A 12,336-nucleotide genomic window follows, 5' to 3' on the forward strand; every position below is an offset into this window, starting at 1 on the left:
TCATTAGTCATTATATACATTTCCTCAGATTAATTTTACTCATGATATCAAATTTTTAATTTGAAAAGACTTTGAGGTCTCAGTAATGTTTCATCATCAAAATCATTAAATACCCTTTTGTTATTTCTCTTCTTTAACACATAACATGTTCCCCCCTTGATCCTAATCTCTCCTCTTTTACCTCCCCATTTCCCTTTCCATTTGTTGACCAATCTAATCCCACCCTGTATGTGTCCTCCTATCCTTCCTCTCTTCCTCACCCTGGCTTGACCTCCCCAACTGTTTATTCCTATTCCTTTCTTCGTTTGCAGCTTAGAGATGGCTAAAGTCAGCACCCAGACTGCTTCCGTCACGAACCCTGTTGACCTGAACGTGAACCTCTCTCAGTCTGCCACCCCTACCTCAACCCCCACCTCTGTGGCTGTTATGGCAGCAGCAGCTGCCTCCATGGTTAATGTGAATACCTCGTCTCCTTTACCAACACCCCACTATGCTGTTCCTGTTTCCAATCTGCTTGGCATGAAAACTGTCCCGCTCCTGGCACTTAATGCCACAGCTGCTATGGGTGTCCCTGGGAATCTATCTGCTTATACTCCTAAAATTCCTTCAACAAGTGGGGTTAAGAAATCTGACCGGCAGAAGTTTGCTCCATACTGAAGTAATGTGAAGGCGGTTTTCAAGTCTCTCCCAAATCAATAGCTAATAATAGATACTAAGGAAGCATTTTAAATGTTTATCATTTCTAACAGTTGAGATCTAAAATTGTCTTTCACGTTCCATTACTATTAACAATATGATGCAATTAGTTCCAACAGCTAATTGACATACCACATAATAAAATATTTCTCACAGTCTAAGACAAAATGGTAAAGAATATGAGGTGCACTGTTTTTGTAAGTAATATTAGGCAAAAACAAACAAGTATGAATTATTTCACAGTAGAGAAATTATCACAATTTTCCACTGGAGAAGAGAAGCATTAGAACAAGTCAAACACAGAAAAAAGTTGAAGGAGAATGGTAAACGTTGTGAGTTAAATTTTTATCTTCACTGTCAGAGAGCAATCTATAAAGTGGAATGTACTGGCTATGGCCTCACATCACCACTGGTAATCAGTGGTGTCCTGCTGCAACCACTCCTTGGAGCCTGAGTGAGGTTAAATGTCAATCTGGCAATTAATGTGAGAACCACTCCCATTTCCTAATTCCCACCATTCTCCCCTCCACCTCACCAACAACCCCTCCTCGTGAATCCCATCTGGCACTATTCACCTGTTTCCAGGGATCCAGAGATGGTCCTTGATGAAGGTGTTTGAGCATTACTAGCCACACCCACTACCCTCTGCAGTGCTATTGCAATACAGAGTTGCTACCCCTGATTGGCTTGTGGCCTTCAGCCAGTACTGAAGACATATGCACCACAACTTGTGACCCTAGCCAAGCTGTTCCAGTACAGGTTTTTTTTAGATTCAATTACTTACAGCGTGGAAACAGGCCCTTCGGCCCAACAAGTCCACACTGACCCTCTGAAGAGCAACCCATCCAGACCCATTTCCCTCTGACTAATGCACATGGACAATTTAGCATGGACAATTCACCTAACCTGCACATTTTTGGACTGTGGGAGGAAACCAGAGCACCTGGAGGAAACCCACGCAGACACGGGGAGAATGTGCAAACTCCACACAGACAGTTGCCTGAGGCTGGTATTGAACCTGGGTCTCTGGTGCTGTGAGGCAGCAGTGCTAACCACTGTGGCACTGTGCCACCCACAATGCTATGACAATGTTGGAAGTTGCCCAGTTATATCCTGTCCAGAAGAAACAAGACAAATCCAACCTATCTAACTACTGCCCTATAAGCCTACTCTCTATTATCGGCAAAATGATAGGAGGGGGGTCATTGACATGCCACTTGCAAAGGAATAGCCTACTCACTGAGTAATTTGGGTCTGCTTCTGACCTCATTACATGCCTTGGTCAAAACATTGATAAAACCGATGAACTCCAGAGGTGAGAAGCAAATGACTAACCTTGAAATTAAGGCAGCTTTCAACCTGGTTTGGGTCAAGGACACTTAGCAGATGTAGAGCCAATTGAAATTGTTGGGAAACCTCTGTCCAGTTTAGAATCATACCTTTCACAAAGTAATATGGTTCTGGTTGTGGAAGATCAGTCATCTCAGTTCAAGGAAATTTTCTCAGCTTAATGTTCTAGGTCCAACTATCTTCAACTGCTTCATAAATGTCCTTTCCTCAATCATGAGGTCAGAAATGGGGATGTTTGCTGATTGCGCAATAGTAAACACTCTTCATGATCCAGAAGATATTGAAGCAGTCTGTGTCCATAACACTATAAGATATAGGGGTGGAAATTAGGCCATTCAGCACATCGAGTCTGCTGCGCCATTCAATCATGACTGATAAGTTTCTCATCCTCATTCTCCTGCTTTCTCCCCTTAACCCTTGATCCCCTTGATTCTCAAGAACCTACCTATCTCAGTATTAAACATAGTCAATGACATGCCCTCCACAGCCTTCTATGGCAATGAATTCCATAGATTCACCACTCTCTAGCTGAAGAAGTTTATCCTTATCTCCATTCTAAAAGGTCTTCCCTTTACTCTAAGGCTATGACCTTGGTCCTAGTCTCTCCTACCAATGGAAAGACCTTTTCAACATCTACTCTGTCCAGGTCTTTCAGTATTCTGTGTTTCAATTAAATCCCATCTCATCCTTCTAAACTCCATTGAGTATAAATCCAGAGTCCTCAAATGTTTCTCCAATGTTAAGCTTTTCATTCCTAGGACCATTTTCATGATCCTCCTCTGAACACGCTCCAAGGCCAGTACATCCTTCCTGAGGTATGGGGCCCAAAACTGCCTTATAGAGCCTTATGTTCAAGTCCTCTCAAAATAAATGCCATCATTGCATTTGCCTTCCTAACTACAGACTCACCTTGCAAGTTTACTTTGAGACAATCCTGGACTATTACTCCCAAGTCTCTTTGCACTTCAGACTTCTGAATTTTCTCCCCATTTAGAAAATACTCCATGCCTTTATTCTTCAACATGAAGCCAGACCTGGACAACAATCAGGCTTCAGCTGATGGATGGCAAATAACATTCACAACACACACATAATAAGCAATGACTTGTCTGCATGAGTGCAGTTCCAACAAAACTCAAGAAGCTTCACACCATTCAAGACAAAGCAGCCTATTTGCTTGGCACCTTATTCACTACCTTTAACATTCATTTCCTTCACCACTAATGTACAGTGATTTCAGATGTAACATCGCCAGACACACTGCAATAACTGAAGGGTCGTTCAACATTACCTTTCAAACTCAAATCCTTTACCACTTAGAAGGACACGGAGACCAGTTACATGGAGGATCACCAAGATATGCAAGTTCCCCTCCAAGCCCCACTATCGCTGTCTCAAAATCCTAGAAATCCCTTCCGAACAGTATTGTGGGTGTACCTACACCCCAAAACCCGCAATAGTTTAATAGGACAATGCACTACCACCTTCAATTAGGGAGAGGCAATAAATGCTAACCTTGCTAGATTAAATCCTTATCCCATGAATGGAAAAAAAAAAATTCAAAGCTGGCTGGCACCTCTTGGATACAGAGTTCCCATCTGACTGGTACCTTTGTCATGGGAGCAGGACAAAGCTGGCCAGGTAAGTGCATGTTTGCTCATAAATAATGCTTGGCCTTCACAGAGAGAAGCAACGCAGGTTCCTACCAGTTGTCCAATCAGTGGGAAAGTGCCATCGCATAAACTAAATCCCACCCAGAGCTTTTCACTACATCAGTGCCTCTGATCTCAGGAATGAAAGTTAGTCTGGGTCCCATATCCTGATTACTCTCCATTGGTTTCTAGAGTATACACATAATGAAGATCAGTGAGTACAGGATTGACCTGGTCTGCAAGGCTCTAAATGGTCAAATTGCCTGTGAACTTTTACATTATAGAGATTGAATTTTCTGCAGAGATAAGGATCCTGATGATGGGCTGGAAAGTCGGGGTAATCCTGAGTCACAGCTTTTGGGACTCCCTGCTCTATTTAACCAAAGTCAGGTTACTGACTGGCTGCCACAGGGCCACTGTCCCTTTAAAGGATGACTGCGTGTCCTCAGAAGCTCTGGTTAAAGCTCAGTCATGCCATTAGAAGAAATAGCCACTATTGGGATTGTGTTTGGAAGAGGAGGAAGCTACGGAAGTATACCTTTGTCTCAACTAGGATCTGGGGACATGGAGTCAAGCCCAAGTAAGAAGCAGGGTGGGTTGCCAAGTTCAGGCAGCTCTTTATTTGGTGGGCAGCTAGTTGTGTCAGGTGGCTCCTTCATAGGTAGTCTGCTGATATGACAGGGAGCCCAGCTGCAATGGAAGAGGTCTTCATTGACCACATACGTGGCTCAATTGACTTCTGGATGAGAAGGTTATACTTAAATGTCATGGCAGTGGGGACACATGAACATTTCATCCTCTATTTTCTCTCATAGTTTTACAGGGCTCTCTGCCAGGAATAAACCATTGCCTAAGGGTGAAGAACAGCTATTTGACAGTGCACTAGAGACAGCTGGGACAGCCAGTACAACTGGATAGAAACAGAGTTAGCATTTCAGATTGATGATTTACTCTTCATCTGGAGAAAGGTCACCACCTGAAACGATAACTCTGTTTTTCTCAATAGATGCTGCCTGACCTGCTGAATATTTCAACCAATTTCTGTTGTTATTTGAATTCTAACTTAGTTTGTTTTTAATGACTAACAGTTCATGTAATGTACTGCTGAACAACAATGACAATCGCTTCTAAACTGGTATTTGTGAAAAGGAGTGAAAATCTTAAATTTGGTCATCTGTTAGTTGTGTTAATTTGTCAATATTAAGCAGTTATAAGCAAATAAAACTAAAGGGTAAGTTGTTAATACATGGTGATTGATGGAGAAAAATAGTATGTTAGCAGAAAAGCATTGTATTTATGGATATGAATATTAAGAAGTCAGTATGTTTACATGTGAGGAATTAGACAAGGGTTAAAGCTGGACTGAGATAAATTAGAAATCAATAAATTTGATCAATCCTATCATACATGGCATGATACCTTATACAGCCTAGATGCAAAAACTTGATCTATCTTACAAACATCACATGGAAAACATCTTCTCTGTAGCTCAGGAGCGAGTTAACAAATGAATAGTTTAGCCTTTCAGACCAGAAAGATCCCAAAATGAGTCCTGATCAGTACTGAATTAACTATATTCAGGCAGCTAGCAACTTCAGTGGTTGAGTTATCAATGAGAAAAGCTGCTAAGAAGTTGTTGCTTCTGTTTGCTATCCAGCAACCTCTACTTAAATTGAATGCATTGCAAGCAGCAGGATGAAGACAGCATTGGACCCAGCTCTGCTACTTTCTAACTGAATAGTCTTGACTGTCACTGCCCAAGCTCACCCAGTAATAACTGTGATTTGGGTTTCTTGTTGAAAATAACCAGTACCACACAACTAACTCCAAAGACCTAGCCTCTTAAAGTATAAGAGGAGGGAAATTACAGAAATAAAAAGTTTTTATACTCATGGGAGGTGTGAACATTTTACAGATAATATTGAATATTTTTAAAAGTCATTCTGGAAGGAAGTGCCATCCAAATTATGGTTGTCATTGCGCTTAAAATACAAATTATTAGATTAAATTACTTACAGTGTGGAAACAGGGCCTTCGGCCCAACAAGTCCACACTGAACCGCCGAAGTGCAACACACCCTGACCCATTCCCCTACATTTACCCCTTCACCTAACAATACGGGCAATTTAGCATGGTCAATTCACCTAACCTGCACATTTTTGGACTGTGGGAGCAAACCGGAGCACGCAGAGGAAACCCATGCAGACATGGGGAGAATGTGCAAACTCCACACAGTCAGTCGCCTGAGGCGGGAATTGAACCCGGGTCTCTGGTGCTGTGAGGCAGCAGTGCTAACCACTGTGCCGCCCACTTGGAAAATAACGTCAGTGAATTCATCAATGAGTTAAATATCACAAAACATTCTTGTCTTTATCTGTTGGAGCTAGTTTATATCACATTTCCTGTTTTGTCTATTCATCCATTTTTAAGTTTAGTTTTGCGCCTCTGACAAAATAACATTGTTTCAGTCACTTTCTGAATTCAAAAAGGCCATCAACAAACTGTGTTCATTCATCTTCATTTTTCAGATAAATGTACAAATCCTTAATTGTATCAAGTGAACTTGTAAAAGAATACAAAAAAATACAATCTGTGAAGAAATTATATATCAAAACCAGCCCTAGTATGGTGTTGTATAGGACTATGCACCTTTTTAAGTATTACAATAAACGTCATTGTTGTATTCTGGAACTCATTACTATTTCAGCAAAATTACACTAATATGTACTTTAGTGGTAGAATTGCTGTTTTTAATGTTGGCTATTCATTCATGTTTTTGTTTGCTTGTATATAATGAAAATATTTAGAAACAATGTCTAAGTATCCAAGCTACTGTCAGGCTTTACCAATGAATCATGTACCCGGTTTGTTGTGTCCCAACAAAAATTCATGGTTGAGAAGTACTTTGTTTATCTTTTTTCTTGATTTTGTTCCTCCATTTTAGGCTGACTTCAGAAGTTTCTGGCCTGGGGGCTCAGTAATATATCCATCTTACAAACTGCATTAATCACAACACAAAACCATTTTCTCTGGAGCATGATTTCTGTGGACTGTAATCTATAAGATAAGAGAAATTTCCTAACATTTCTAACATGGTTGAGAATTAAGAATATTGAGAAATAAATGTTTTTGCTGTCTTAATGGTTAAATAATCTAACTCCAGTGTTACTACATCATTTTTTATGATTCTATACATTTTGTGACTCACATTAATAATTAAATATCCTTTAAATATTCTGGTGTTTAATTTTTTAGCTACACTCATAACAAACCATAATCTGGTAGATTCCAATTCTTCATCTTGTGTTTCAGGCATTCAAGCAAATTCAATCATAATCTTTTTATAAATAGCAGAGAACCTCAGAAAACCTGAAGTCTACTAGCCACATCATTAAATTTAATGTTTTAAATATTCTTGTTATGGGTTTGATTTAAATGCTTGTGAAAATTATACTTCGTACATGCTCAAATGATACCACACTGGAGTTTTCAAAAATGTAAGATATGTTTATTCAATATCTACATAATTGTGTAATAATTTAATCATTAAAATTACTGAAGGTCACTCATCACCCTTAATGATTAGATTTTAAAATTTACTAACATAAGAAAGTTTTCATTGAGTTTCTATGTGGTTTAGAAATTCCTAAGGCCTGTACTGAAATTTTCATAAAATATTTAGTCCTTGTTTTAAATTGCTTGTTTGACTCTGCTTTTCTTATTCAGTGTTCTTACGCATAACGAAAGGTGCGTTAAACCATTCCTTACTTTCCCTCTGAAGAAGACATAAAATGTATTAAGCTCAGACCTCTTATCAGAATGAGGAACTATATTTAGAACTTCGAATGGACAGAAGTTTACAAACTTATCTTTGCTCTGTGTGAAACTCGAGGCCAGGATCTTTCCCAACAGAAGCAGTCTAGTCCAGGCTAGGAATCCAGGCATCCAGCTGTGAAGTGGATTCACATTGAAACCACTCACTTATTTTTGCATTACATTAGCTGGCATAGTTTAAGACTTTTCACGCAAATGAGCTGCTGGAGGAAGTGATGGAGGTTGGTACAATTACAACATTTAAAATACATCTGGATGGGCACGTGAATAGAAAGGGTTTAGAGGGATATGAGGGATATCTAGCAAATGGGACTAAATTAATTTATGCTATCTGGTCGGTATGGATGAGTTGGGCCGAAGGATCTGTTTCCATGCTATACATCTCTATGAATCTACATGTCCTGAAGCTGCTGAGGAAAGGCAAGTGTGTAAGGTGAGTGGAAGAGGGTGGCAGGGAGGTGAGGGAATAGGAAGCTAGGTGGATGAGAAGGTAAGTTGGCAGCTGGATGAGGATATAGGATGCCAGCTAGGTTGGGGGTGTGATGGGTGTTAGGATTATAAGTGAGTGGCTGACTGTTCAAGGTAGGTTGGGGTTAGGAGTTGGGGCTGTCAGAGCAAATTCAATCAAAGGGGATGTGGGATGTATTTGAGAGGGCCAGCAAGGCAAGGGATTACACTATGAATGGTAGGACTTTGGAAATGTCTGTGAGACCTTAGTGTGCATATCCACAGATGCCTGAAGTAGCAGAGCAGGTAGATAAGATGGTTAAAAAGGCATCTGGGATAGTTACCTGTAATATTCAAGCAACAAAATACAAGAGCAAGAGGTTATGCTGCAATTGTATAAAACCCTGGTTGGGCCACACAAGAGTACAGCATGAAGTTCTGGATACCACATTCTAGGATGGATGTGAAAGCAGTAGAAACGGTGCAGAGATGATTGTCCAGGATGGTACCTGGGGTGGAGAGTGTGAATTTCAAGGAAGATTTCATAGGCTGGGCTTGTTTGCCTTGGAACAAAGTTGAGAAGGGCCCTATTGGATGTCTATAAGATTATGAAGGAAGAGTGGAAGGCACTTTTTCCACCAATCAAGATGTCAATACCAAGGGTCATAGATTTAATGTAAAACAAAGAAGGCTAAGAAGGAAGCTGAGAACAAATTTTTTTCAGATGGAGGTTGGTGGGAGCGTTGGAGCTCATTGCCTGAAAGGGTGGCTGAGTCAGAAATTCTCATAACCTTTAAGCAGTATTTAGATTTTGATTTGTGTTGTCATAGCCTCCAAGGCAATAGATCAAAAGCTGGAAAAGGGATTTATATTATTAGATCTTTGTTGACCAGTATAGACATGATGGGCCCAAAGGATCTCCTTCTGTGCTCTAAATCACGATAAGTCTATGAGTTCTCCAATATTCTCTCATGACATAAGTAACTTGTCCCTAGAAATTCACAAACCTCCCAGCACTATTTCCAATGCATGCATGTCGTTCCTCCAATTTGGCACTCAGAATTGTGCACAATATTTCAGCTCAGTCTAACCAATGTCTGATAGAAGTTCATCATAATCTTCTTTCTCTTGCACGCTATATCCCTATTTATTAAGCCTAGAGTATTTCCTGGGCCATTAACTGCTCTCTCTACCTGTCCCGTCATCTTTAATGACTTGTGTGCATATACATCCAGGTCTCTGCTCCTGCACACCCTTTAAAATCATACTTCTTCAGATTATACTGCCTCTTCCATTTTTTTATCAAAGTGCATCACATCACATTTGCCCATATTGAACTTTATCTGCCAACTATTGTCTCATTCCATCAATGTATCAATGTTATAGAGTCATAGATGTCCTTTTGAAATTCTACACTGTTCTCCTTACAGTTTACAATTCTCCCACATTTTGTGTTATGTGCAAATGTTGAAATCGTCCCTTTCTCACCAAGATCTGTATCATTCATATATATAGCTGGAAAAGCAAATGTCCCCAACACCAGCCCTCGGGCAACTCCGCTACAATCTTTTTCTAGTTGCAAAACCATTAACTATTACTCTCTGCTTCCTTTCCCTCTGCCAATTGTGTATCTCCATTGCTCCTTTTATTCCATATCAGCAACTTCCTCACATATTTATTGTCTGGTACTGTAACCAATATCTTTTCGAAGTCCATGTACATCACACCAACAACATTTCCCATCTCAATACTGCAGTGTGAGCACTTACGAACATTCTTTCTATGGAGTTCTCTGTTTAATGGATATACCTCAGTGACTCAAGCCACTGCTCAAACTCTGAAATCCAAATGGCAGCCTTATGCAGTGCAAATTCCAGCACTTGGATTATCTAGATCACAAGAAGTGTCCAAGACTTCCTACATGCCATACAATGGGCATTCCACTTAGCCAAACTGTCTTGCTATCTTTTTATTTTAGTTACTGTACTTGAATTTCCTTTAAACCTTAATTTTGCATTGTTAACTAAAAACTATAAATTAGTAGAAATTCCTCTCCCTTACTCATAAATTATCTCCTTCTCCTATATCTATAAATTCTGTCTTTCCCTTTGGTAGTTTAGAAATGTATTTTTTCAAAATATATTGGAATTGAAAAACTGTCCTTAACGGCAGTCACTCTGCAAGCTTTAAACCAATGGCTTTCTTGCAATGTTACTCTTAGACTTTGTTCTCTCTTGTGCACTTTTAGATGCTGCTGACTGTCTCTGGGTCCTCTCTCTCACATTGTCTGAGATAGGAGTAGAGACGGGCAATCTGCCATTGAAATCATTTCAAGCCATTGCTACCATTTGTCTTGTCATTCCAATGCAGCCTTAGCCAGCTTAGTAGTCTGAATGAACTCCCACGCATCCAAAACTCTGTATCCAGCTACAGACTCATAGCCCCTTTCTTGATTACCTAGTTTAACAATGTCCACAATCTAAACTACATATCTTCATATTTGATATCTTTTGTGGCCTTACACCTTCCTGCTGCTGGGAATCCCTTGCTTCTAGCTTCTTAATTTCTCTAGCTTTGGCATCCTACATTCCATCTTTGTGTCAGACTTTAATGAGCTGAACATGTGTTGCTGGAAAAGCGCAGCAGGTCAGGCAGCATCCAAGGAGCAGGAGAATCGACGTTTCGGGCACGAGCCCTTCTTCAGGCCACCTCCAAACAGACCCCATCACCAGGGATATGTTTCCCTCCCCTCCCCTATCAGCATTCCGAAGAAGCTCTTCAGACTTTAATGAGCCCAGTCTCTACTTTTACCTCGCTGTTCACTATTTTGACTAAGTGTGTATCCCTTCTAAAGCTTCTTTTTTGGCTTGAACTATTTCTCAAATTACTGTGAAATACTTAAATCTCTGTGAAATACTTCATTATATTTTTGTACATTAAATGCATTGCAACAATAGAATTTAAGAAATAGGAGTTGGAATATACCATAGTCTCTCAAGCCTGCTCTCCCAATTGGTGAGACCATAGCTGATCTTCAATCTCAATTGCACTTTCTGCCTGGTAACCTGAATCCCTTGATTTCATTGAGGCTAAACATCTATCTATCTCAACTTTGAATATGCTTAGCTCCTAAGCATCCATTGTTCCTCTAGGTTGATTCAAAAAACTTGGGCCAAGAAATTCCTCTGATGTCTGTCTTGAATGGCTGATCCCTCATATTGTCTGAATTTCCAAAAGTCCTTTAACAAGATGCTACATCAGAGGTCACTACACAAAGTATGAGCTCATGGTATGGAGTAACATATTAGCATGGATAGAGGATTGGTTAACTAACCGGAAGCAGTGAATAAGGATGAATGAATGCCATAGGAATCAATAACTTATAATCCATATCAATAACTTGAATTAAGGGACCAAACGTATAATTGCTATATTTTCTGATATGTGGGAAGATATGTAGGACAATATGCTATGAAGAAAACGTAAGAATTATGCAAACGGATATGGATCAATTCAACAAATAAGTATGAATTTAACATATTAAGTACCATCAGGAAAACTGTAAACTTGCCAATTTTGACAGGACAGAAAGAAAAGCAGCATATCATTAAAATTATGAGAGATTGCAGAACACTGGAGTACAAAGGGCTCTGGGTATCCTGGGACATGATTCACAAAAAAGTACCCTGGTTCAGCAAGTGATTAGGAAGGTGAATGGAGTGTTGCCATTTATTTCATATATGAGTATGAGTATGGGAGTTTCAGCTGTAAAGGGTCCTGATGAGACCCTATCTGGAGTAATGTATATAGTTTTGGTCTCCTTATTTAAAGAAGTAGTTTGATGAAGGTTAACAGCTGATTCTGGGATAAAGAAGTTACTTTAGGAGGAAACATTAGACCTATATCCATTCACACCTGGAAGAATGAGAGATGAAATTTTTGAAACATGTATGATCCTGAGGGAAACTGACAGGTTGAATATTGAGAGAATATTTCCCCGATGAGAAAGGCTAGGACTAGGGGAGACAATTTAATGATGAGGTCTCAAATTTCAGATGAATATGAGAAGAAATATTTACTCTTGGAAGATTATCAATATGTGGACTCGTCTTCCCCCGAGAGTAATGGAAGTAGGACCACTGGGTATTTTTAAGTCTAAGATAGATAGATTCTTGATTGATCAGAGAGTCAAAGGATACAAGAGGTAGGCAGGAAACTACAGTTAAAGTCACAGTCATGTCAACAAAATAGGATTGAGGGGTCAAGTAGCCTGCTGCTTAATTTGTATGTTCTTAGGATTTTTTTCTGGTACATGACTGAATGTTTGGAGGGCAGGGGTGTGTCAATATGGAGTAAT

General features: G+C 39.8%; 1 protein-coding gene across 6 annotated transcripts in view; it reads left to right on the plus strand.

Annotated features, from left to right (window-relative positions):
• The window catches only part of LOC122549891 (poly(rC)-binding protein 3), a 272,566-nt gene extending 264,977 nt beyond the window's left edge, over positions 1-7,589 (plus strand). For 4 of the 6 annotated variants that reach the window (XM_087987180.1, XM_087987178.1, XM_043690082.2 and 1 more), the window contains one exon: positions 312-7,589. In XM_087987180.1, coding sequence (XP_087843306.1) covers positions 312-657 — 346 coding nt within the window. In that variant the 3' untranslated portion in view covers positions 658-7,589. The remainder of the gene's footprint in view (positions 1-311) is intronic. The other 2 variants (XM_043690073.2, XM_087987182.1) reach the window with 2 other exon arrangements.
• The last annotated feature ends 4,747 nt before the right edge of the window (positions 7,590-12,336 follow it).

Source organism: Chiloscyllium plagiosum, unplaced genomic scaffold, assembly GCF_037043375.1.
Source record: "Chiloscyllium plagiosum isolate Xiang-an unplaced genomic scaffold, Cpla_swu_hap1 HiC_scaffold_5, whole genome shotgun sequence".
Lineage (NCBI taxonomy): Eukaryota > Metazoa > Chordata > Chondrichthyes > Orectolobiformes > Hemiscylliidae > Chiloscyllium > Chiloscyllium plagiosum.